Genomic DNA, 23422 nt, shown 5'->3' with positions numbered 1-23422 from the left:
CCATGAGTATACCGTAGCAATGGTAACCCTTAATTTGCCATGAGTATACCGTAGCAATGGTAACCTTAATTAAAAAAAATTCTTCCTAAGGATGGGTCAATTTCTCCAATTATATTTGTAGGTGCAAATGAGGAAAAAAAAATTTCTCGTGTTTGTGATGTACAAGGTAATACCCACTCGTTCTCCTTTTTGTTAAAGGAAGAAATGACAGTTCAGTCACACTCTCCAATACACTCTCCATTCCAAATTTTTAAGACGTTTTGGCTTTTTCTAGATATAGAGCTTTTGCTATATATTTAGATATACATTATGTCCAAATACATAATAAATAATGTACCTAGAAAAGCTAAAACATGTAGAATGGAGGGAGTACTACCCTCGCACTGCATATGGCTACAACAAAGCAAGAAGTATCTAGCTTGTGCAGCAGAAGGTAATAAAATCTAGAGTGGCATAGGAGGTTTAGCTTGTGCAGCAGAAGGTAATAAAATATAGAGTGGCATAGGAGGTTTACTGTGGTTCCTCTGCGCTAAAATGCGTGGACCGTTGAGGAAACACAGAAAAACATTAGTTTGTATAAGCATGGTTAGTTCAGTCATGGTAGTTTAATTGATCCGGGCATCCTCACGTCTTTGGCGAACCCAGCAGCGCTGCGACAGATCGAGATGATCATCGTCTCCCTATTTGGCGCAGGGCCGAGGGCCGTCCTGCAATCCTCTCATGCCGTCCGGAGCAACGTCTCACTGTAGCCCTTCAAATTCAGCAGTCTGGTGGTGCTGGCGTGCTGCGTCAGCCTCGGGACCGGTGACGCAGAGTAGGTCAGATGAGCCAGGCCGAGCAGCGCGTGCTGCATCCTGTTCTGGCCTACAAGTGGTGCACACATGTAGCTCTCATACACTGCATTTGATACAGAAGGTAAAATGCTGTCATCATGAACAAAAAGGAAGAAAGAGCTATGTCAGTTCCAGTTTTGAGGCAAAAAGCATTTTGATAAAATATGGTGTGATAAGCATACTCCCACATGATCTGTGGGAACACTAACCATTATATCCGATGACCCAGATGAAATTGCTGTTTTCAAAATGTTGAGCCTGGCTCATAGAGAACAATTGTCCACCATGGGAAAGAATACAATGAAATTTACCATCGGTCAGGCAGCTTCTCCTCTGAGTTCACTAACCACACTGCCAGAAGCCTCATGAATGTTATTTGTCACCATTGAATATGTCTCAGAGTCAATCCGACAATGTCTATTCTCCATAGCAGACAGCAACTGTGAACAAATATCCACATGGCCAGCTTTCAGCAAGCCATCATTCAAAATTTTCCATGCAACTTCATTATGATTATAGTCCATTTCTAGCAAGTCACAGAACAATGCTTTAGCCTTGTCATAGTCCCCCTCATCGCAGAGGCCTGTAATAAGATAGTGGTAGGACTCGAGATGAGGCTGAAACCCACATTCTATCATGTTGGTAACAAATGATGCGGCCTTTTCAAAGAGCTTGATATCACAACAGCACTTGATAAGCATTGTGTATATCTCTTCATTGGGAGATATATCTTTTCCAAGCATGTGATCAAGAAGCACACATGCTTCTTCTAGACGTGTTGCTTTGCAGAATCCTGCAATGATAGAACTGTATGTCACTGCTGTAGGATTTAAGCCATGCTTCACCATCCTTTCAAGAAGCTGCCAAACTGTGTCCAGCTTGATCCAGTTCCACATGCCAGATGTGTCTACATAATGAGCATTAGCCAAACTCATTTTTAGAAAATGCTTGAGCAAAAGCCAATAAGTCCAGTAATTTGGCTCACATGATGCATCTATCATGCGCTTCAAGGTAGAAAATGCACAATCCATATAACCCATATGCCCACAACCATTAATGAATACATTATAGGTTACCACATCAGGTGCGACACCATTTCTTTCCATTTCCCCAATTAGATGCCCAGCCTCCTCTATTCGACCTATCTTGCAGTATGAGCTAATGAATACAGTATATGTGATTGCGCTAGGTTTATGTCCTGATGAAATCATTTCATTGAACATGCTCTTAGCATGGTCATGCTTCCCTTCTTTTATCATTTCACTGATAATTATTGTATAAGCAACAATGTTACCCTTGACTCCCCTTAGGGTCATCTGATCCAGTATAGACAAAGCTTCATTCAGCTTTTTTTGTTTACATAAAGCCTGCAGCAGTACACTATATGTGTGTGAATCTGCCTTACAACCCTCATTGACCATCTTCTCTATAAGGGCAGCAGCAAATTCAGTATTGCCAGCCTTGCTAAAACCATCAACTAAAGATGTATATGTTACTTTTGTGAGGACAACTCCCTTCTTGACAAGAAACGAATAAGCTTCTTCAGCTCTGCCAGACTTGCATAGTGCATCAGTTAGAACATTGTATGCTTGCTCATCAGGTGTCAAGCCATTCTGCTCCATCATTTCAAACAGCCTGAAAGCATTATCAAATTCATGTTTTTTACACTGGCCTTGAATCAGAGTAGTATATGTGATAACACCAGGAGTTATCCCATCCTCTTGCATTTTAGTTATTAAAGCCATTGCCTTATGAAGCTTTTGATCCTGAATTAACCCATATATCAAAGAACTGTAAGTCCAGGCATTTGGACGGCAGCCTTCATGTTCCGTCAATTTGAAGACCTCTAGTGCAGCACCAACCTTTCCAACCTTGCAATAGGCATCAATTATAGAGGTGTAGATGACAACATTAGGAGATAAACCATTTGCAAAAATCTCGTTTAATGTATCTTTAGCCTCTTTTAATCTATGCTTCTTGATGAGGACACTGATCAACACTCCATATGCCTGTAAATCAAGTTTGCACTTGCTTGAAATCATGATACTCTTTACCCTGAGTGCATCATCAATCTTTTCAGCCTTGCAATACCCATTAATTATGTTAGTGAATGTGATAACTGTAGGTGAGAAGCCTCTCGCAATAGCGCCATTTAGCAATTCTTCAGCTTCGTCTGGCTTCCCACCACATAGGCCATGAATCAAACTGTTGTAAGTCCAGTCATCTGGATTACACCCATTTCCTTCCATCAGTGTCTTAATCCCCAATGCATCCTTCAGCCTTCCCGACTTACAGTACCCATCAATCATTGCATTATACGTCCAAACACTTGGAACCACCCCTCTCCGCGGCATTTCATCAAGCAACACCCTGGCATCATGAATCCTTCCCTCCTTACAAAGACCTCTTATCAAGAGTGTATATGTGTGCAGATTCGGGGAGCACCCATCTTGTAACATCATGAGCAGAAGCACAAGTGCCTCCCTTACACAACGTGTTTCGCAGAGCCCCTGAATCAAAATGGTGTAGGAGTACTCGTTCCTCCTGCAACCCATCAGCGGCATCATCATGAGTAGCCAGCAAGCCTTTCTCAAGTCACCTGTTCGGCAGTACCCCAGCAACAATGCATTGCATGTGTATGTATCCATCTCCATCCCAGACTCCCTCAACAGCCGGAAATACCGGTGTGCTATGGCGAGACTACCCTCCTTGCAGTATGCCATGATCATTGTGTTGTAAGTCACTGTGTCCGGCAGCAACCCCTCCTGCACGAGTTGCGAGTACAGCTTCCCCATATGCTCCGTCATGTCGAATCGCAGCAGCGACCTGAGCGCCAAGTTGTAGCACTTTGGGGACAGCGCGAGGCGCTTGCCACCCGCTCGACGGATTGCCTGAATGGCGTCGACGGCCTCGCGCATGTCCTCCGCGGTGCCGGAACAGCTGATCATGGAGACGACGAGCTTGTCGTAGTTGGCGGGCGCGCGGCGGCGGGCGAGGAGCTGGAGCAGCGCGGCGTGGGAGGCGGCGGTGTGGCGGAACCCGGGACGGCGCGCGACCCACTCGAAGAAGGCGAGAGCGGTGGCCGGGTCGAGAGGGGCCACCGGGGCGCGGAAGAGGTCGGCCACGTGCGCGGCGGTCACGAAGGGGGCCAGGCGCTTGTAGGCTCTGCCCTTGTTCCAGCGGCGCGTGGAGATGACGCGGCCGAGCTCCGCGACGATGTCCGGGGTGGACGTGGAGGCGGCGGCGGCGGCGGCGGGGGAGGGGCGGAACGTGGCGCATGGTGGCGGCCGCATTGGTTCTGCGGCGGAGCGGTGGCCGGTGGGACTAGTTGGGGTTTAGCCGCGCGCCGGCACGGAGGCGGCGGCCGCGGCGAAGCAGTTTTGCTTGCTGCACCGAAGCCCCAAGGCGTTGCCGCTTAAGCGTTGCTGTTCGTTTTCATCATTGAAAGGCTATTATTTACAAAATTTTGACATTTAATCCTTGTGAGATGTGCATGCCTCACTTATTTAACACTCAATTTGCATGTACTTTGAAACATAGCCCTGAGGCCTTGTTTAATTCAGGCCTTGTTTAGTTCCCACCAAAATTCAAAAAGTTTTCAAGATTCCATATCACATCAAATCTTACGGCACATACATAAAGCACTAAATATAGACGAAAATAAAAACTAATTACACAGTTTGCCTGTAAATCGCGAGACTAATCTTTTGGTCATAGTTAGTCTATAATTGGATAATATTTGTCACAAACAAACGAAAGTGCTACAATAGCGAAATCCAAAAAATTTTCACATCTAAACAAGGCCTCACTCTAAAAACCAAATCTTTTCAAGATTTCCTGTCACATCGAATTTTGCTGCATATATATAAAGCATTAAATATAGATAAAAATAAAATTTAATTACACAGTTTGTGTGTAAATTGTGAAATAATTTTTTTAAGTTTAGTTACTCCATGATTGGATAATGTTTGTTAAATAAAAACGAAAACGCTACAGTGTCGAAATCCAAAAAAAAATGATCTAAACAAGGCCTTAGTTCACCCTAAAACCAAAAACTTTTCAAGATTCTCCGTCACATCGAATCTCGTGTCACATGCATGGAGCATTAATAAATATAGATGAAAACAAAAACTAATTGCACAATTTGCATGTAAATTGTGAGATAAATCTTTTAAACCTATTTACTCTATGATTGGACAATGTCAAATAAAAACGAAAATGCTACAATGTCAAAATCTAAAAACCTTCTGTATCTAAACAAGTCCTGAATTTGTGGATTTCTTTTGATTTAAGAGGTTTCCTCTCTCTCTTTTTTCATTTCCCTTTTTTGTTTCTCATCTTTTCTTTTTATTTTCAAAGAATTTTATCTAGTCCTCTTCGGTCGATTGAAATCGTGATTATCTGCCGACAAATTGTTTGGAAGGAACAAGGGAGAAAATAAAAGAAATAGATTATGTGTCTTGTGAGATCTCAATCAATTCTTGAGGAGCTACAACAAAGTTTTCTCTCTAGCGATAATCTCTTTCCACTACATAAAAAATTATGCGGGGGATAGTCTACATTACAACTAGTTCAAATTTATAATCCCTCATTTCAAAATGCAAGTTCTTTAGTTTTATTTTGAATTAAACTTCTACAAATTTAACTAGTTTCATAGAAAATCATTACAACTAGTTGAAATTTATAATCCCTCATTTCAAAATGCAAGTTCTTTAGTTTTATTTTGAATTAAACTTCTACAAATTTAACTAGTTTAATAGAAAATCATTACAACTAGTTGAAATTTATAATCCCTCATTTCAAAATGCAAGTTCTTTAGTTTTATTCTAAATTAAACTTCTACAAATTTAACTAGTTTCATAGAAAATCATAGCGACATCCACAACACCAAATTATTGTCATTATTAATATTTTTCCCATTTGGGTATATTTTTCTAGTATGTTTATTTGGGGCTAGAACTATTGATAAATGTTTCTTTAAAACCGGTCAAATTTGAAGATGATTAACTTATGAGACTCAATCATTTATACATATACATGCTAGCCTTGTTCCTCTGCCTAAAATTTACTTCATATCCCATTTAATATTTGGACACATGCATGAAGTATTCAATATAGACTAAAAAACTAATTATACATATTATGACTATTTTGCGAGATGAATCTTTTAAACGTAATCAGTCCATAGTTTGACAATACGGTGTTACAGTAGACACATGGTAATGACAAATTAATTAAACTTAATAAATTCATCTCACGGATTATGTAACTTGTTTTATTATTACTCTCCGAATACTTTTACGTGACACCTCCAATATAACAGACACTCTAAATTTAAACAAGACTTCCAATTTGGCAGGACATGTGGAGTGGTCCAAACTCGTCCCAATCGGTGAAAAAGAACTGGCGCTGGCAGCCTGGCACATACCCTGACGCCCTTGATACGGACAGGCACCATGCATGGCAGCCAGACCGCGTTTATATGTGCGACACGATGGCACGACCGCGCGACACGGTGACGACACACGAACGGCACCGGGGCGGGCGAAACAACAAACAAGGGCGCAAAACCAGACGCGACGGCATGACACGGTGACGACACCCTCTCTCGGCTACCTCGAAGCCCCGCTGCCGCTCAAGTCGTCACCTCGATCGCCGACGTACGTGCGCGATCCTGACCCGCTGCCGGGCGGCAGTAATGCAGTTCCTAACGGGCCCCGCCTCAGTCTCCTCCATCTCCTCCGGCGCCTCGACGACGCCGGTGCCGCTGCCGCCCGCGCGGCTCCTCGGCCTCTCGAGGTCCCCGCATGCACCTCCGCCGCCGCGGCCGCTACTGCTGGTGCTGCCCGCCCATCAGCCGAGCCCCCGACAGCGGCTTCTCCGCGCGCGTCGTTCCGTGCTCATAACCCCGCGCGCGCACGGCTGCCACCACCACCACCACCACGGCCACGTCCATCGCCATGGCCACTGCCACGGTCACCGCGGCGGGGCGGACGACGACGAAGACGCCGCGCACGGTGGAGCAGGAGGCGGGGGCGCGGCGATCATGCGGGCGGCGAGGGCAGTCGGGCTGGCCGGCGTGGCCGACGCGCTGCGTGAGCACCTCCACGTCTGCTGCGTCGTCGCGCTCGGGCTCCTCCTGGTGGCCGCTGCCTGCCCTCACGTCGTGATGCTCGGTTCCGGTGCCAGCAGGCTCGTGCAGGCGGCGCTCGTCGCCGTCGCCTGCCCTCTCGTCGGGGTAACGCTGACCCCACACCCCCCCCCCCCCTGCTCCTTTGTTAGCTTTGAGTTTTGAATTTTGACCGTTGCGGAATGCCTCGAAAAAACAATCGTTAGCTAGGCAGATTGAGTCGAAATCAAAGCAAATTCTGATCGTTAACACAAGCTTCTATAGTCTGGGATCGAAAAGGTTATAAGTTTACAAAGAACAAGGGCGCAAATTCAATTGTACAATTGGTTTTTATTTTGGAACCTCTAAAAATAAAAGTACCAACCCATCACAATCGGCACAAATGAGAAACACCGGGGTTAAAGAAACACACTGAGCAATGTAGAAATATACCGTGCTTCTGTCGCTTCCTAGAATTCGTGATGGAGTAGATGATCATCACTCAGATGTGTGGTGTACTGTACACGATCATCTAGTCTCCAATAAAACATTTGCATTTGTAAAATGCTCGAGTACTCATTGTAATATTCCAATATTTTCTGTAACAAAACTTATACAATAAATTAGAGTGATACTAAATCCTTTCTAAATTCTGCTGTACGTTCCAAATTATAAGACTTTTCTAGATTCGTAGTTGCTATATATTTAGATATATATACACTATTTCTAGATACATAGCAAATGTAATATATCTAAAATACCAAAATGTCTTATAATATAGAATGAAGAGAGTACTTTATTTAGCTTTATTTTAAGTTAGTTATTTTTTTTCAACATTGATGACAAGGTTCATAGAAAAAAGGTATATTAGCATCTATAATATTAAAAAAATTAATTAGATTATAATAAAATATATTTTTACAGTGTACTTCCCTATGTCTCAAAGTGACTATTTTTTTTACAACAATCCTAGAGAGACTGTTGTTTTAGGAATAAATCTAGACAAGTGTTTGTCGAGATTTATTTCTAAAACAATGGTCTTTTTAGGACAGAGGGAATATTCATCTGAATATATTTTTTCTAAAAAAAAATAAATCGAAGCTAGACAAATTTCTATTATTAGGACAAAATTAAAGTGAACTATTAGTTATAACGTAAGAGCACAATATTATGTCTCTAAAACAGTTTTGTCAAGTCATGACATTTTTTTTGGTTTTGGAGCTTGCAAGTTCTTTTTGCCTGAATATATTATCAATTATCATTGGAATTTCTTGGCAGGATGTGAAAATGCACTCTACCTGAAGCATGGCACATACTCCCTCTATACTAGTAATTCAATTCATTTTGGACAATGCCACGTTATACAAAGCATAACTTTGACTTCTTATTTTTTATAAAAATATTTGTTGAAAAGTGATATATGTATATTTTTATGAAAATATTTTTCAAGACAATTCTATTTATATAGTTTTTATAATTATAAACTCAACAATTTTAAAAGTTATTTGTGATTTTATATTCTCAATGTTTATCCAAAATAACTTGTTACCATTACGGAGGAAATATAGCATAGCATAATAGAGGTCCTTTTTTCTGACAAAGACATTTAAACGTGTATTGTGCATTTGTGCACTACATATATATATACGGTACAAAGTTACAAATTGCAGAATGGAGACGACACAAAGAGTAGCGAAAGCGTGCGCGACACGATCATGGTAGTGACACGGTGACGACACGAGCCAAAACAACCCCAGGCCCACGCCCGTCATCGCCATCCGCTTTGGCTCGCCTCGCCTCGCCACCAGCCCACCACCCCCGTCCACCACACGCCCGCCACAAAGGTCCAACCCCGGTGGTGGACCAGTCCCTCTTCCTCAGCTGCTGCTCCTCACGGCTCACCACACCACCACGAGCGTCCGTCAACCGCCCCGCCGACGCGATCTCCTCCCGCTCCCGCCCTCGCCCGCCCGCCCGCCGGCGCGATGCAATTCCTCAGCGCCTCCGCCTCAGTCTCAGTCTCCTCGCCGGTGCCGCCGTCGGCGCATCTCCTCCGCCTCTCGCGCCCCCCGCCCTTCCCGCACCTCCGCCGCCGCTGCTCTCCGCCCAAACCCCTCGCCCTGACGCCCCGACCGCCGCTCCTCCTCGCCTCGCGCCCGTCCCTTCTCTTCACCCCACGCGCTCACGGCGGCCACGGTCACGGTCACGGCCACCACCATCACCACGGCCATGACCACCACCACCACCACCACGGCCACGGCCACGGTCACCACGAGGTGGACGTGCACGGGGGAGGCGGGGGCGCGGCGGTCATGCGGGTGGCGCGGGCGATCGGCTGGGCCAGCGTCGCCGACGCGCTGCGGGAACACCTCCAGGCCTGCTGCATCTCCCTCGGCCTCCTCCTTATCGCCGCTGCCTGCCCGCACGTCGCGCTGCTCAACTCAGTCGGCCGCCTGCAGGCCGCGCTCATCGCCGTCGCCTTCCCTCTCGTCGGGGTAATGCCCCTACTTTGTTCCTTTGCTACTTTTTGGCCCTCCAGACCATTACCAGGGATCACTACTAACTAGTACTGTACTTGGTAGTCTATTTGTTCTATGCTCACATCACAGCTGCTTCAACATTTGCACTTTCTGAGGAAATAATTAGTTGGGTTGCATCAATTCTATGCTGTATTTAAATGCTTGAAGATTGGTAAGAAAATTAGAGCATAGGATCGGGATTTCAGGTACACTAAGCACACTCCAAGGAGTTCATACATTGGCAACACTTAGGCTTGTATCTATGACATTGTGTCTCCCTGGGGATTTCGCTATAAAAGTTAGAAACCATTGTGTCTCACTGTTTGTATGCCACCACATAACTCTCCAGTACTTGTCCAGGCTTCGAATTAGCCAAGGTTTAGTAAAATCTTATCAGCAATTGATATGACAACTGCATTGGTGTAAAATGGAATTCATTGAACCTGGAACTGTGTTTTGCTTTGCTACCTAACAACGGAGATCCGAGGAGAAGTCTTTGTTTTGAGGTCTTGCCAACAACGTACTTGTTTGACACTCCTTTCCTATCTTTCAGGTGTCTGCAGCGCTTGATGCTCTTGTAAATATTGCCGATGGTAGAATAAATATCCATGTCCTCATGGCTCTTGCAGCATTTGCTTCTATATTTATGGGAAATGCATTGGAGGGTGGCCTGCTTCTTGCAATGTTTAACTTGGCTCATATTGGTACATTTCTTTTGATAACATCTGAAAGCTCCTTGTGTTAGCTCCTGTTGTGTGTTTATTAGAAGTTCACTGTTCTTGTTTCTTACAGCTGAAGAGTACTTTACAAGTAAGTCAATGTTTGATGTGAGGGAACTGAAGGAAAATCACCCGGAATTTGCGCTGTTGTTAGAAACAAGTGGAGAAGAATCTGTACAGTTTTCAAATCTAAGTTACACCAAGGTTCCTGTGCACGATCTTGAAGTGGGTTCTCATATCTTGGTTAGAGCTGGCGAGGTGTGTTATATCTTGTATAGAAGTTAAATCCTCGCTTTTCCTATTTTTGTTTTCATTTCATAGCTTCTTCATGCATTTTTCAATTTGTTTCTAACTGAGCACAATGGTTTGACTTACAATTTTTTTGCCCTACATGTTGATGGTATTCTTATTCTAGATGGTTAGAAATTTATCTCATTTTAGTGCAGTTCTTGTATTCTTTAGGCTGTGCCTGTTGATGGTGAAGTCTACCAAGGTTCATCAACTGTCACAATTGAGCACCTAACTGGTGAAACAAAACCTTTAGAAAGGACAGTTGGAGATGCCATACCAGGTGGTGCCAGGAACTTGGAAGGAATGATGATTGTAAAGGTTTGCCTTTTCTTCCTTCAATGAAGAGTATGTTTTCAATTTTCTTTGATGAAGATGTGGAAAATGGAAACTAGTTAACCCTTTGTGAGGATTTGTTACTAGCACTATTTCTGCTTTTCTAGTACATTATGTTTGCTATCTGTTCTAGAGTGTCGCCTTGCCACCTTGCAAGAGAGTCATTTGTTTGCCTGTTTACTACCTTTTCTAGGTGACCAAGTCATGGGAGGATTCAACACTCAACAGAATTGTCCAATTGACTGAAGAGGGCCAGCTAAACAAGCCAAAGTTGCAAAGATGGCTTGATGAGTTTGGAGAGTACTATAGCAGAGTTGTGGTAGCCCTTTCTTTGGGTGTTGCACTTTTGGGACCATTACTTTTTAAGTGGCCTTTTTTTGGTAACTCAGGTAATCCTCTAATGTCTCACTGCTGTGTTGGTCCTGTCATATACTTATATAAAACATATTAGGTTCTTCTGATAGTTCTACAACCAATATGCTTTGCCGCTTTGGTACATTTCATACTGATGATTTTGATTTGCGAATTTTATCGATTTGATACACTTAGGTCCAGGCTTGAACTGTCTCTGTTCTGACATTTTCTTTAGTCTGTAGGGGTTCAATTTACCGTGGATTAGGACTTATGGTGGCTGCATCTCCCTGTGCATTGGCTGTAGCTCCACTGGCATATGCAACTGCAATCAGTTCTCTTGCTAGTAAGGTACTATTTGAAATCTTCAGTTGTTGGAGCTCTTTATTTTCACACTTTCTTGGCTTCTAAACTTCATGAAAGCATCAACCATTTAGTTCATAGCTTCATATTGCTCACAAGTGTGGGTAAATCCCATAGTATATCGATATGAATTCTCTCTCTCTCTTTAAATGATTGGTGTAACTACTCAATCCACAAAGTTCCTCCTGTAATTAATTGGAGATAGCACCATAGCAATCTTGTCACTTTCTGAATATACCTTTTTCTCTTACGAGCTGCTTGATTTCTGGCTGGTATAGTGGATAATGGATTGATGAACCTATACTTTTGTTTTCCTCTAGGGAATTTTGTTGAAAGGTGGTCATGTCTTGGATGCTCTTTCGTCTTGTCAGTCTATTGCCTTTGATAAGACAGGCACATTAACAACTGGGAAGCTTATGTGCAAGGCAATTGAGCCTATCCATGGACATTTGGGTGTGAAAAATGGTCACAGTAATCCTTCTTGCTGCACTCCAAACTGTGAAAGTGAGGCACTAGCTGTTGCTGCAGCCATGGAGAAAGGAACAACGCATCCTATCGGAAGGTACAGAAAATATATAACTTTCGAAGATCCGATTTGTTCGTTTTATTCTGATTACATGCATTCTTATTTCTCATGAGTACAACTCCGCAATATTGGGCTTCTAGGTGTTGCTAGAAGCCTAGAATCTACTTCCTGGGCCCAGTGTAGATATTGTACCACTGTTGTTGTTAAGGTGTTCAAACTCAGGCACAACAGTTCTGTGTTGCTTATTTGGAAGCAAAGTCAGTAGGCTCATTCTGGTTCCATGTGAATGCTTGAATTTCTAATTTTCTATTCACACATGCCACTAGTGGCTGTCTTGCACTGGACCAGCATGGGCTCTAGTTAACATGAATGTTGCCGTGATCTTATCTATGCCTATTGAGAACTGACCGTTAAAAAGTTCCCATGCCCTTAACCTTAGTGTAGACTTTCTTGTATTTTTGAATCATGGCATTGGGGGCTTGCAGTGTATATTACTATACATTCTATTGTTCATTTTTGTTTTATGCACTGAAACTTGTAGAATAATCTATGGCAAACAATTGACATACAGTTTGCATGATCACAGGGCTGTTGTAGACCACTCTGTTGGAAAGGACCTTCCAGTGGTAGCTGTAGAAAGTTTTGAATGCCTACCTGGTAGGGGAGTTGTTGCTACTTTGACTGGTGTAAAGGTACATCTAACTTCTATAATATTTTTCAATCATCAAAATCATCTGGAATTGTCAGATATATCACAGACCTTGCTTTCGATAAAATTCAGGAGTATTACTGGAAACATCACTGGCATTTAATGTATACTGTAGGCGGCAACACTCTTGTAGTGTAGTGGTAAGCTCCCTAGTTGTGGGAGACAAAAGTGTCCCCTGTTGGCAGCCAAAAAATAGTGGTAGGCCGCTGGCCTGTGGCGTCTGTAGTTGGTTTGGACCCTCATACTAGTTGCAGTGGTCGCCAGCCCAGGTTAAGGTGAGGCCCTATAAGGTGAAGCCAGGGTTCAGGGGTTTTCTTGGTTGGTTTGACTGAGAGCTTCAGTTCAATACCGTGGGGGCAGTCTTTCCCCACTGGCTAAGGTCTTTATACTGTAGGCAGCATATGTTTCATCCAATGGATGCAATTGTAGTTCATTAGTTATCATATTCTTCAATAGGGGCGTGTTTTAGATTTGATAAATTAGCATGGTTGTTATTTACTATTTGGTCACTATGAAGGAATTGGAAGAGCCAGCCTTTGACATGCTAACTTGGCACCTCATACGCATTACAGGTAAGAGAAAATGAAAATGAGCTTTCCGAGGCATCTATTGGTTCTGTGGACTATATTTCTTCACTATATAGATCCAATGGTGAATCAGAACAAATAAGAGCAGCAGCAAAAAGTTCTGCATATGGGCCTGAATTTGTCCAAGCTGCTCTATCTGTTGACAAAAAAGTAAGTTAACTTGAGAACCAAACTCTTTCTTCTTTCATGTATCTGGCCATGTATTTTCATTCTAGTCCACCTAAGCGACAAACCAGCATGGCCCCATGTATCCATTGCACAGTCAAAACCATAAGCAGTAGGTGGTCCAGATTCTAGTGTTTGGTCCATCGATAGCCTGCCTATTCTGAAGCTTGTTCAGCAGGTGCCCTGATAATTTTAATCCGATGATTTGGGCTTGTTTGGATACTAGCCTTCTCTGAGTTCTACTTAGAACCTTCGAACTTGCTCTTGTTTAAGTGAAGCTGACCTTAGTTTGCTTTTCATAGTCATATTCATGACCTTACCTTGTTTGGCTAGCCTACCTCACTGGCAAGAAGGGCTGTACAAGTGACTGTATCAAGGCATACTTATGCTCATGATTTTGCTAACCCCCCCTTCTCTCTCTCTCTCTCTCTGAGCAAACAGTACACAGATTTGTATGTGTTATCGTCTTTTGAATCTTGTGTTCTGTAAGAACTAGTTTCCAGTGTATTATATATCAACTGATTTAAACTTTTCCAGGTAACTCTTTTTCACTTTGAGGATGAACCCCGCTCTGGTGTTTGTGAAGTTATATCTACCTTAAGAGAGAAAGCTAAACTTCACATTATGATGCTTACTGGAGACCATGAATCAAGTGCCCATAGAGTTGCTAAAGCTGTTTGTATTGAAGAAGTCCACTTCTCTTTAAAGCCAGAGGATAAATTAAATAAAGTAAAAGCAGTTTCAAGGGAAGGAGGTACTTATACCTGTGATATGTATGCCTATCAAAAGTCAACTATATGACTATATCATAAAGTTTTACTGTTAGTTAAGCCTAATTGCTATGTATCTTAATTTCTGCATTAGTAGTAGCGGTGCCTTGGCATCCAAGTTTGGAGCAGGCATCTTTACTTTTGCTATAGCATATTCTGGAGTGGGTGGCTGACCACATTGCTATATAAGTGGCAGACCCCCCTCCCTCTATTGTATCCTGTTATCACAATTTTGATTCAATCCAAGCGGCCAAGGGCCAAGCTGCCCTCTGGGCATTCCCAGATCCAAATCTCTATGAGTTGGGCAACAATTGGTATCTAGAGCCTTAGGGTTTACCCAGAGAGAGAGCCATGTCCACCGAGAGTGCTCGCGTCCGGGCAGCCGCTGCCGCCGCCGCAGCAGCTGCTGTGGCATCCACGGTGGAGCAGCGGGGCGTTGGAGCCTTCGGCGCAGGGGGAGATGACCGCAGGACGCGCCTTGCTGCCGCAGAGGCAGCGGCGGCGGCCGCGGCCGTCACGGCCCAGCAGGCAGCAGCAGCGGCGCAGGCCGCAGTTGACGCCGCGGCCGCCCTACGCCGGGAGCTGGAGCAGAAGGACGCGGTCTCCGCGGGATCGCGATCGCGCACTCCCGAGCGCCGCCGCCAGTCGCCGTCTCCTGAGCGGCGCCGTGGTCGTCGCGGGCGTTCGCCGGTGCCGCAGATGGTCTACCGCGACTCCGGGGCCGGGACGCCGTGGCCGATGCTCACCAAGAGCAACTACCACGAGTGGAGCCTCCTGATGAAGGTAAAGCTCCAAGCTCGACATCTTTGGGATGCAGTTCACGTCGGTGGCGTCACGTATGAGGAGGATCGCCGGGCCTTGGAGGCTCTGTGCGCCGCTGTCCCGCTCGACATCGCGGCCTCCATCGCCAACAAGAGGACGGCGAAGCTGGCGTGGGACGCCATCGCGCTGCGCAGAGTCGGCGGTGACCGGGTACGCCGCGCGACGCTGCAGCGCCTTCGCGGAGAGTGGGAAGGCCTCGCCTTTCAGCCCGGCGAACATGTCGAGGACTTCGCCGTGCGCCTCAGCAGTCTGATGGAGCAGATGAAGCTGAACGGCGACACCGACCTCACCGAAGAACGCGCCGTCGAGAAGCTCCTCTGGTGCATGCCGAAGAGGTACAGGCAGATCGTGAACTCGATCGAGACTCTGCTCGACTTCGACGCGCTCACCATCGAGGACGTCACCGGCCGGCTCAAGTCGGTCCAGGACCGAGAGCTGGCGGACGATCTCGAATCCGCCAACGCCGGCGGCAAGCTTCTGTACACCGCCGAACAGTGGCGGGCCTTCAACAAGAAGAAGAAGGAGGAAGCAGCCGGGCCGTCCAAGGACAAGCGACGGCGACCTCGCGGTGGCAAGAAGAACAAGCCGCGCGGCGATCGCGACGGAGGCGGAGCCGGTGGCGGAGTGGCGCAGGCGGACAAGGCAGGAGGTGCGGACGGCGAGCGCAAGGCGAATCGCGACGACCTCTGCCTCAACTGCCATCAAGCAGGCCACTGGGCCCGAGACTGTCCTCATCCTGACGTAACCGAGAGCGCGGTGGCGCCGCCAACGTCGCCCAAGTGGATGAGGACGCTGCCGCCTTCCTCGCGCATGGCTTCCTGGAGCTCGACGCACAAGGAAGCTGCAGCAAGGCCCAAGCTTCAATCTTCTGCGCCAAGAACGGCTGCCTCGAGCTTAAAGAACCCCGTGCGCGCGCCTACCTCGACACCGGCAATGAAGAGAAGATGGACGGATGGTACCTGGACAGCGGTGCAACCCACCACATGACCGGCCGACGCGAGCTCTTCACCGACCTGGACACTTCTGCCAGAGGATCGGTGAGGTTCGGCGACGAGTCGAAGGTGGAGATCCATGGCGTCGGGTCCATCATCTTCGAAGCGAAGAACGGGGAGCACCGGGTGCTCCACGGCGTCTACTTCATCCCAGCGCTCAGGAATTCGATCATGAGCCTCGGCCAACTGGACGAGGGGGGGTCAAAGGTGGAGATCGAGCACGGCGTCCTGAGGATTTGGGATCGACACCGGCGGCTACTCGTCAAGGTGCGCCGCGGTGCTAACCGCCTCTATGTCCTGCATCTGAACCAGGCCAAGCCACTCTGCCTCGCCGCACGCAAGGATGATGCGGCATGGCGCTGGCACGAGCGCTACGGTCATCTCCACTTCGACGCTCTCCGGCAGCTGTCCAAGAACGACATGGTGCGCGGATTGCCGGCGATCACCCACGTCGGGCAGTTCTGCGACACGTGCGTCCTCGCCAAGCATCGTCGAGCCCCGTTCCCGGCGGAGGCTGAGTACCGCGCGCAGGAGCCGCTCAAGCTCGTCCACGGCGATCTCTGCGGCCCAATCACGCCGGCGACTCCGGGCGGCAGACGCTACTTCCTGCTGCTCGTCGACGACGCCACGCGGTACATGTGGGTGGCACTGCTGACCACCAAGGACGCCGCCGCGGACGCCATCAAACATCTCCAGGCTGTAGCTGAGAAGGGGAGCGGACGCAAGCTCCAGGTGCTGCGCACCGACAACGGTCGCGAATTCACCGCCATGGAGTTTGCGGCCTACTGCGCCGATGAAGGAATCGAGCGCCACTACACCGCCCCCTACTCGCCGCAGCAGAACGGAGTCGTGGAGCGCCGGAACCAGACGGTGGTGGCCATGGCTCGTGCGCTGCTGAAGCAGAGGTGCCTTCCGGCTCGGTATTGGGGGGAGGCAGTGGTGACTGCTGTCCATCTCCTGAACCGAGCGCCTACCAGGAGCTTGCAGGGCAAGACGCCTTACGAAGCATGGCACGGCAAGACGCCGGCGGTGGGTCACCTGCGCACGTTCGGGTGTGTGGCATACACCAAGGACCTCACCCAGCTGAAGAAGTTGGATGATCGGAGTCGCTCCGGCATCTTTATCGGGTACGCCGACGGTGCCAAGGCGTACGGCGTGCTCGACCCGGCGACGCAGCGAGTGCGCGTGTCGCGGGATGTCATCTTCGACGAGAGCCGCGGCTGGGACTGGGTGAAGGCTGGAGAGGACGCAGCTCCAGTGAACACGGAGTTCGTCATCGAGTACGCGGTGTTCAGCGGGAAGGAAGGAGCACGAGGCGAATCCTCAACAACCTCCTCTGCTTCGACCACTCCGACCACCGCAGTTGCTCCAGCCGCGCCTACACCATCTCCGACCACTCCGACCACTTCAGCATCTCCGACCACGCCATCAAGCTCACCAGCTCCGGAGAACGGGAGCAGTCCTGGAGCTGCTGCGACACCATCTCCGACCACTACTCCGACCACCGATCAGCCCCAAGTCGAGCTCGCGACGCCACTGGAGGATGACGAGGATCGCTTGGACGCCTTCTACGACGACGAGCCCCTCCGGTACCGCAAGATGACCAACATCCTGGGAGCTGTGTCTCCTCCAGACCTGGCGCCGCGCCTCTTCGCCCAGCTCCACCTCACGCACGCTGGCGAGCCCATCAACCACGCGGAGGCACGAGGTGATCCGGCGTGGGAGGCCGCCATGAAGCAGGAGATCGAGTCGGTGGAGAGGAACAAGACCTGGGAGCTTGTCGAATTGCCTGCTGGTCATCGCCCGATCACCCTGAAATGGGTCTTCAAGCTCAAGAAGGACGAGAAGGGCTCGGTGATCAAGCACAAGGCTCGACTGGTGGCGCGGGGCTTCGTCCAGCAGGAGGGCGTCGACTACGACGACGCGTTCGCCCCCGTGGCGCGCATGGAGTCAGTGCGCGTTCTCCTCGCGCTGGCGGCTGAGGAAGGGTGGTCGGTGCATCACATGGACGTGAAGTCCGCCTTCCTGAACGGCGACCTCAAGGAGGAGGTATACGTGCGCCAGCCACCGGGCTTCGCCGTCGCCGGAGAAGAAGGCAAGGTGTACCGCCTGCGCAAGGCCCTGTACGGCTTGCGGCAGGCACCGCGCGCCTGGAACGCGAAGCTGGACGCCACCCTGAAGGCGATGGGCTTCACCCAGAGCGCGCACGAGGCAGCTGTGTATCGGCGGGGCAGCGGACGCTCTGTCCTGCTCGTCGGGGTGTACGTCGACGACCTCATCATCACCGGCGCTGAGGAGGAGGAGGTCAAGAGCTTCAAGGCGCAGATGAAGGAAAGGTTCGACATGAGCGACCTTGGCTTACTCTGCTTCTATCTCGGCGTCGAGGTGCGTCAGGATGCCAGGGGCATCACTCTCCGCCAGACTCACTATGCCAAGCGGATCCTCGAGCTCGGCGAGATGGTTGGCTGCAATCCGGCGCACACGCCCATGGAAGAGAAGCTTCGCCTGAGCAGGGAGAGCAAGGCTGAGGAGGTGGACTCCACGCACTACCGGCGGCTTGTCGGCAGCCTCCGGTACCTCGTGCATACCCGGCCGGACTTGGCGTTTGCCGTCGGGTACGTGAGCCGGTTCATGGAGCGGCCCACGGTGGAGCATCTGCAGGCGGTGAAGCACATCCTCCGCTACGTTGCTGGGACTCTGGAGTATGGTCTTCACTACAAGAGGGCTCCTGGAACAGCGCGCTTCATCGGCTACTGTGACAGCGACCTTGCCGGTGACATCGATACAAGCAAGAGCACCAGTGGGACTATGTTCTTCTTGGGCGATTGTCTGGTCAGCTGGCAGTCAATCAAGCAGAGAGTGGTGGCCTTGTCAAGCTGCGAGGCAGAATACATTGCTACTGCCTCTGCTGCAACTCAAGCACTATGGTTGTCCAGACTGCTCGGGGAGCTGCTGGGCAAAGAAGTTGATGTGGTGGAGTTGAAGGTGGACAGCAAGTCTGCTTTAGCTCTGGCCAAGAACCCAGTCTTCCATGACAGGAGCAAGCACATAAGAATCAAGTACCACTTCATCAGAGACTGCCTGGAAGATGGAAGTATCAAGGCCAGCCACATCCCTACTACTGATCAGCTTGCAGACATACTCACCAAGTCTCTGGGAAAGGCCAAGTTTCAGGAGATGAGGAGGAGGATTGGACTGGAGCAGATCAACCAGCATTAGGCTTAGGGGGAGAATGTTAGTTAAGCCTAATTGCTATGTATCTTAATTTCTGCATTAGTAGTAGCAGTGCCTTGGCATCCAAGTTTGGAGCAGGCATCTTTACTTTTGCTATAACATATTCTGGAGTGGGTGGCTGACCACATTGCTATATAAGTGGCAGACCCCCCTCCCTCTATTGTATCCTGTTATCACAATTTTGATTCAATCCAAGCGGCCAAGGGCCAAGCTGCCCTCTGGGCATTCCCAGATCCAAATCTCTATGAGTTGGGCAACAATTACATATGTTATCTAAGTGTGCACTTATATAGCTTTAGCCTTTAATCCTGCAATGTGGTAGCCTCTGTTGCTTTCTAAGTGACTCCTATGTAATCACCGCATGACTTGATGTAACAAAATCATTGGTACTTTTCTTCATAGTTTTCACTTCTTCTCATGCTGCATGAATATATTGATCCCAACAATTTTGTTCCTACAGTTTATTTTCTGGACATAAGCAACTTGCCAGCCAGCTACTGAACCCTACCTTTTGTCCATGACTAAATTTTCCTTGTGTACAATTAAAGTGTAAAATTGAACATTGTTACTTTTTGTTGTGCTCATTTCCTGGCGATTATGCATTATTTACCTTTTTGTTTGTTTCCAGGTGGAGGTTTAATAATGGTTGGTGATGGTATAAATGATGCACCAGCTCTTGCAGCCGCAACAGTTGGAATGGTTCTAGCCCAACGTGCCAGTGCAACTGCAGTGGCTGTTGCAGATGTTCTGTTGTTGCAGGATAATATTTGCGGGGTGCCATTCTGCATTGCTAAGGCTCGTCAAACAACTTCATTGGTATGGTCTTTTGTTTGCATGTGTGACACTTAGCTTCAGATGCAATATTACTGTTTCTTACACTTTTAGGTTCATCCTTACAGGTCAAACAAAGTGTAGCTCTGGCCTTAACTTGTATTGTTTTTGCTGCGCTTCCTTCTGTCCTGGGATTTCTTCCTCTTTGGTTGACTGTAAGTTCCTTTCATGACCTAGACTTTGTTTGTGTAACTAGGAAATTTAACAAATTGTTCAAGTGCCCTGAACCCTATTTGTCCTTTGTGGCACACGGAATTAGTAAATCATAGAGTTGGAACAAACACAATCTTTACAGATATGCATTTGTAGCGTAACAGAGTGGTAAATTCACTTTCTACACAAACAGGAGAGTCCAGTTCCCACTTATTGGATGGATTCTTTGTACATATTTCCATTATGTTTTTCCTAGCCCATGGTCCTTCTATGAGCCTTAAGATGAACAGAAAAAAATGCAAAATTGTAGTGACAGTGCTACTTCCATTTTACTGGATGTGTTGAGCACCATCATTACTGCTGTTATCATGTGATTCACATACATAATCCTTTCTTTGGTGCCCTTATTCCTACATCTTTCACAAATTTCAGGTACTTCTTCATGAAGGAGGAACCCTTCTAGTGTGCTTGAACTCGATACGAGCGCTGAACGCCCCGACATGGTCCTTGGTAGATGACATCCGGCAGCTCGTTGATAGCTTAAGGAATTATTTCTCATCCAAGTTCAACAGCTCTTCCTCAAACTACGTCGCAAACACTGTTACCTTGTAGATTACCATGTACAGCAACGGTTGCCTTTTCTTACCTTGTTTGTGTGGCACCGTTTGAATTTAGGCGAGGGGTTCTAACCTAATTTTTGTAGGCTCTGTACTCTTATCACTACCATGTAAAGAAGGAAATCTGGCTTCAGGTTGAGCTGAAAGTCAAAAGACTGATGAACATCCTGTTACGATGTGGCCTAGAAGCAAACATTTGTTAGGCCCGTTGGTTATCTGGAATACATACAGGTGCAGGTGCTGTACCACTGTTGAGATCAGGGAAGTCTAATCGCCTTTTTCTTGCTTGCAGAAGCTATAGACTCTGCTGTTCTGAGGTCGATTGATTGGTTTATTGTTGATTGTCCACTTGCCCAGTCAGCATCGGCCGTCAGAAACACGTATCTCATACACTCCGTAGAAGATTATCCCCTGGGATGCAGAAGTTGCAGTGCCACTGCACACCGGCATAGATATAGATACATAATACATACTATATAAATATATACAGATATAGAGTATAGATATAAAATAAATATAGATCGCTGAATGTTCGCCTGCCGTCCGCCGTTGGACGCGGTCTCTTCTTCTCATTTGGGAATTGGGACAACTCCTGCTTAAACCAAAAAACATGTGGCAAAGAGGACCGATTACATTTCTCCTGAGTTTGTAAGCGTGGAGTAGTATTAGTCAATCTTGTCGATACCCTCGCTGAATGTTTTTAACCGCTAGCTAGATCTGTCCATTTGGCCACCGATCGAGCTAGTCAAGTCGCCGCAAGAAACATTGGCGTACTGCCAATCAAACAGCCACAAAAATCTGCACCAGTTGCCTAAATTTTGACCTACGTTCTACGCCTCACGCACGGCTATTCGGGCTATATTCTGTAGCGAGTAGCGACAGGTAATTCCGGTATCGAACGCTCGCCCATGCAACGGAGAAACTCAGCCACTCATTGTTCAACAAAACAAGAGAAAGAAACGTAACTCAGCTTTTCCACTGACCAAACCACTTTGGCTGCAGTTATCTAGAGCTCCGAATAACACTGACCAAACCACTTTGGCTGCAGTTATCTAGAGCTCCGAATAAGGCCTTGTATAGGTCCTTCAAAAACTAAAAACTTTTCAAGATTTTCCGTCACATCAAATCTTACGACACATACATAAAACATTAAATATAGATAAAAAATAATTAATTATATAGTTTACCTGTAATTTGCGATATGAACTTTTTGAGCCTAGTTAGTTCATAATTAGACAATAATTACCATATATACAAACGAAAGTGTTACAGAAAATTTTTTCGTATGAAAACTAAACGAGGCCTAATTTTTCTCCTTGTCGAACCAAAACTTGTGTGTTTTCCGTATGCACTGGGCACGACTTTCCACGCCCGTGCTCGTGCACATAGTGACATGTATACTGCCTGCCCTTCCTATAAATACCCTGTTCAGCAACGCCACTTGTGCACCAAGGTCCAAGAACACTACGCACCCGGCGGCTACCTCTTCTCTCTAGTCTAGAGCCAAAAAAAAAAAAAGGAAGAGCTGTTAGTTATTAGTTGCTTTCGGCCATGGCGAAGGCTGCCGCCGCCGCTCTGCTCGTCGCCGCCCTGCTCGGCTGCCTTGTCTCGGCGTCGCTCGCCGACCAGGGCACCGCCACCTACTACACCGTCTACACTCGTGCGTCGCTCGCTCTAGCCGCGCGCCGGCCATATCATCACATCATGAACATATATATATACATATATTTCTGCATGCACATGCATGGCGTCCACAGTTTCTGAACCTGATCGAGGTCTGTGCGTGCGTTCTGCAGCGTCGGCGTGCTACGGGTACCAGGACGAGGGCACGATGATCGCGGCGGCGAGCGACGGGCTGTGGGACAACGGCGCGGCGTGCGGGCGGATGTACCAGGTGTCCTGCGCCGGCGGCACCAACGCCACCCCGAACCCCTGCAAAGGCGGCAGCGTCACCGTCAAGATCGTCGACCGCTGCCCGTCGCCGGGATGCCAGGCCACGCTCGACCTCTCCCAGGAGGCCTTCAACACCATCGGCAACCTCGACGCCGGCAAGATCCTCATCAACTACAACCAGTACGCACGCACGCGCCACGCTTCAGCATCTTTAATTTCCGATCCCCCCCTAGTGTTGTTTTTTTATTAGTTTCTTTTTGAAGACATATCAATAAATAATACTATTAATTCGTGTTGTTTTGCAGGGTGTAATAAGAAGAGCAGGCGAAGCACAGAAAGGATCTAGGAGCTACAGAATACAGTTGGGTAATATATAGTAATAATAAGCACGTGAAACTTGCATTGGAGCAAATACGTCGTGCCTATAGCTAAAATAAAACCATGGTGTATACCTTTAATGATTTGAATGGATGCAGCTCTCCTGCTGCTTGTGTGTTCGAAAAAGGAAAAAAAGAATAATGCAGAGTAATAATATTAGATACCGAATGAATAAATTTGGGTGTATGTATACACAGTCTGGTTCAAACATTGCTATATATCTTTAC

General features: G+C 47.4%; 3 protein-coding genes across 4 annotated transcripts; 2 read left to right on the top strand and 1 right to left on the bottom strand.

Annotated features, from left to right (window-relative positions):
* LOC8065112 (pentatricopeptide repeat-containing protein At5g65560) lies at positions 185–4295 on the bottom strand. The gene is made up of 2 exons (XM_021449006.1): positions 1043–4295; positions 185–923 (listed from the first exon to the last, which is right to left on the bottom strand). The coding sequence occupies exon 1, from the start codon at positions 4124–4126 to the stop codon at positions 1151–1153; it is 2976 nt and encodes a 991-aa protein (XP_021304681.1). The 5' UTR covers positions 4127–4295; the 3' UTR covers positions 185–923; positions 1043–1150.
* Positions 6410–21205, top strand: LOC8065111 (probable cadmium/zinc-transporting ATPase HMA1, chloroplastic). Of its 2 annotated transcripts, none has more exons than XM_002438869.2 (13): positions 6410–7071; positions 10015–10165; positions 10254–10438; positions 10643–10789; positions 10998–11193; positions 11394–11506; positions 11839–12080; positions 12631–12736; positions 13326–13490; positions 14043–14259; positions 19952–20139; positions 20223–20309; positions 20740–21205. In XM_002438869.2, the coding sequence occupies exons 1-13, from the start codon at positions 6532–6534 to the stop codon at positions 20917–20919; spliced, it is 2517 nt and encodes an 838-aa protein (XP_002438914.2). In that variant the 5' UTR covers positions 6410–6531; the 3' UTR covers positions 20920–21205. The 2 variants fall into 2 exon arrangements, with proteins under 2 accessions (XP_002438914.2, XP_021304944.1); XM_021449269.1 differs by lacking the exon at positions 6410–7071 and adding an exon at positions 8770–9437 and having other exon boundaries at positions 20740–21179.
* LOC8065110 (EG45-like domain containing protein) lies at positions 22374–23421 on the top strand. Its single transcript, XM_002438868.2, has 3 exons — positions 22374–22584; positions 22721–22997; positions 23123–23421. The coding sequence occupies exons 1-3, from the start codon at positions 22476–22478 to the stop codon at positions 23127–23129; spliced, it is 393 nt and encodes a 130-aa protein (XP_002438913.1). The 5' UTR covers positions 22374–22475; the 3' UTR covers positions 23130–23421.

The sequence above is a fragment of the Sorghum bicolor genome, chromosome 10 (assembly GCF_000003195.3).
Source record: "Sorghum bicolor cultivar BTx623 chromosome 10, Sorghum_bicolor_NCBIv3, whole genome shotgun sequence".
NCBI lineage: Eukaryota > Viridiplantae > Streptophyta > Magnoliopsida > Poales > Poaceae > Sorghum > Sorghum bicolor.
Note: the sequence above shows the minus strand (reverse complement) of the source record. Positions and strands in the feature narration are given on the sequence as shown.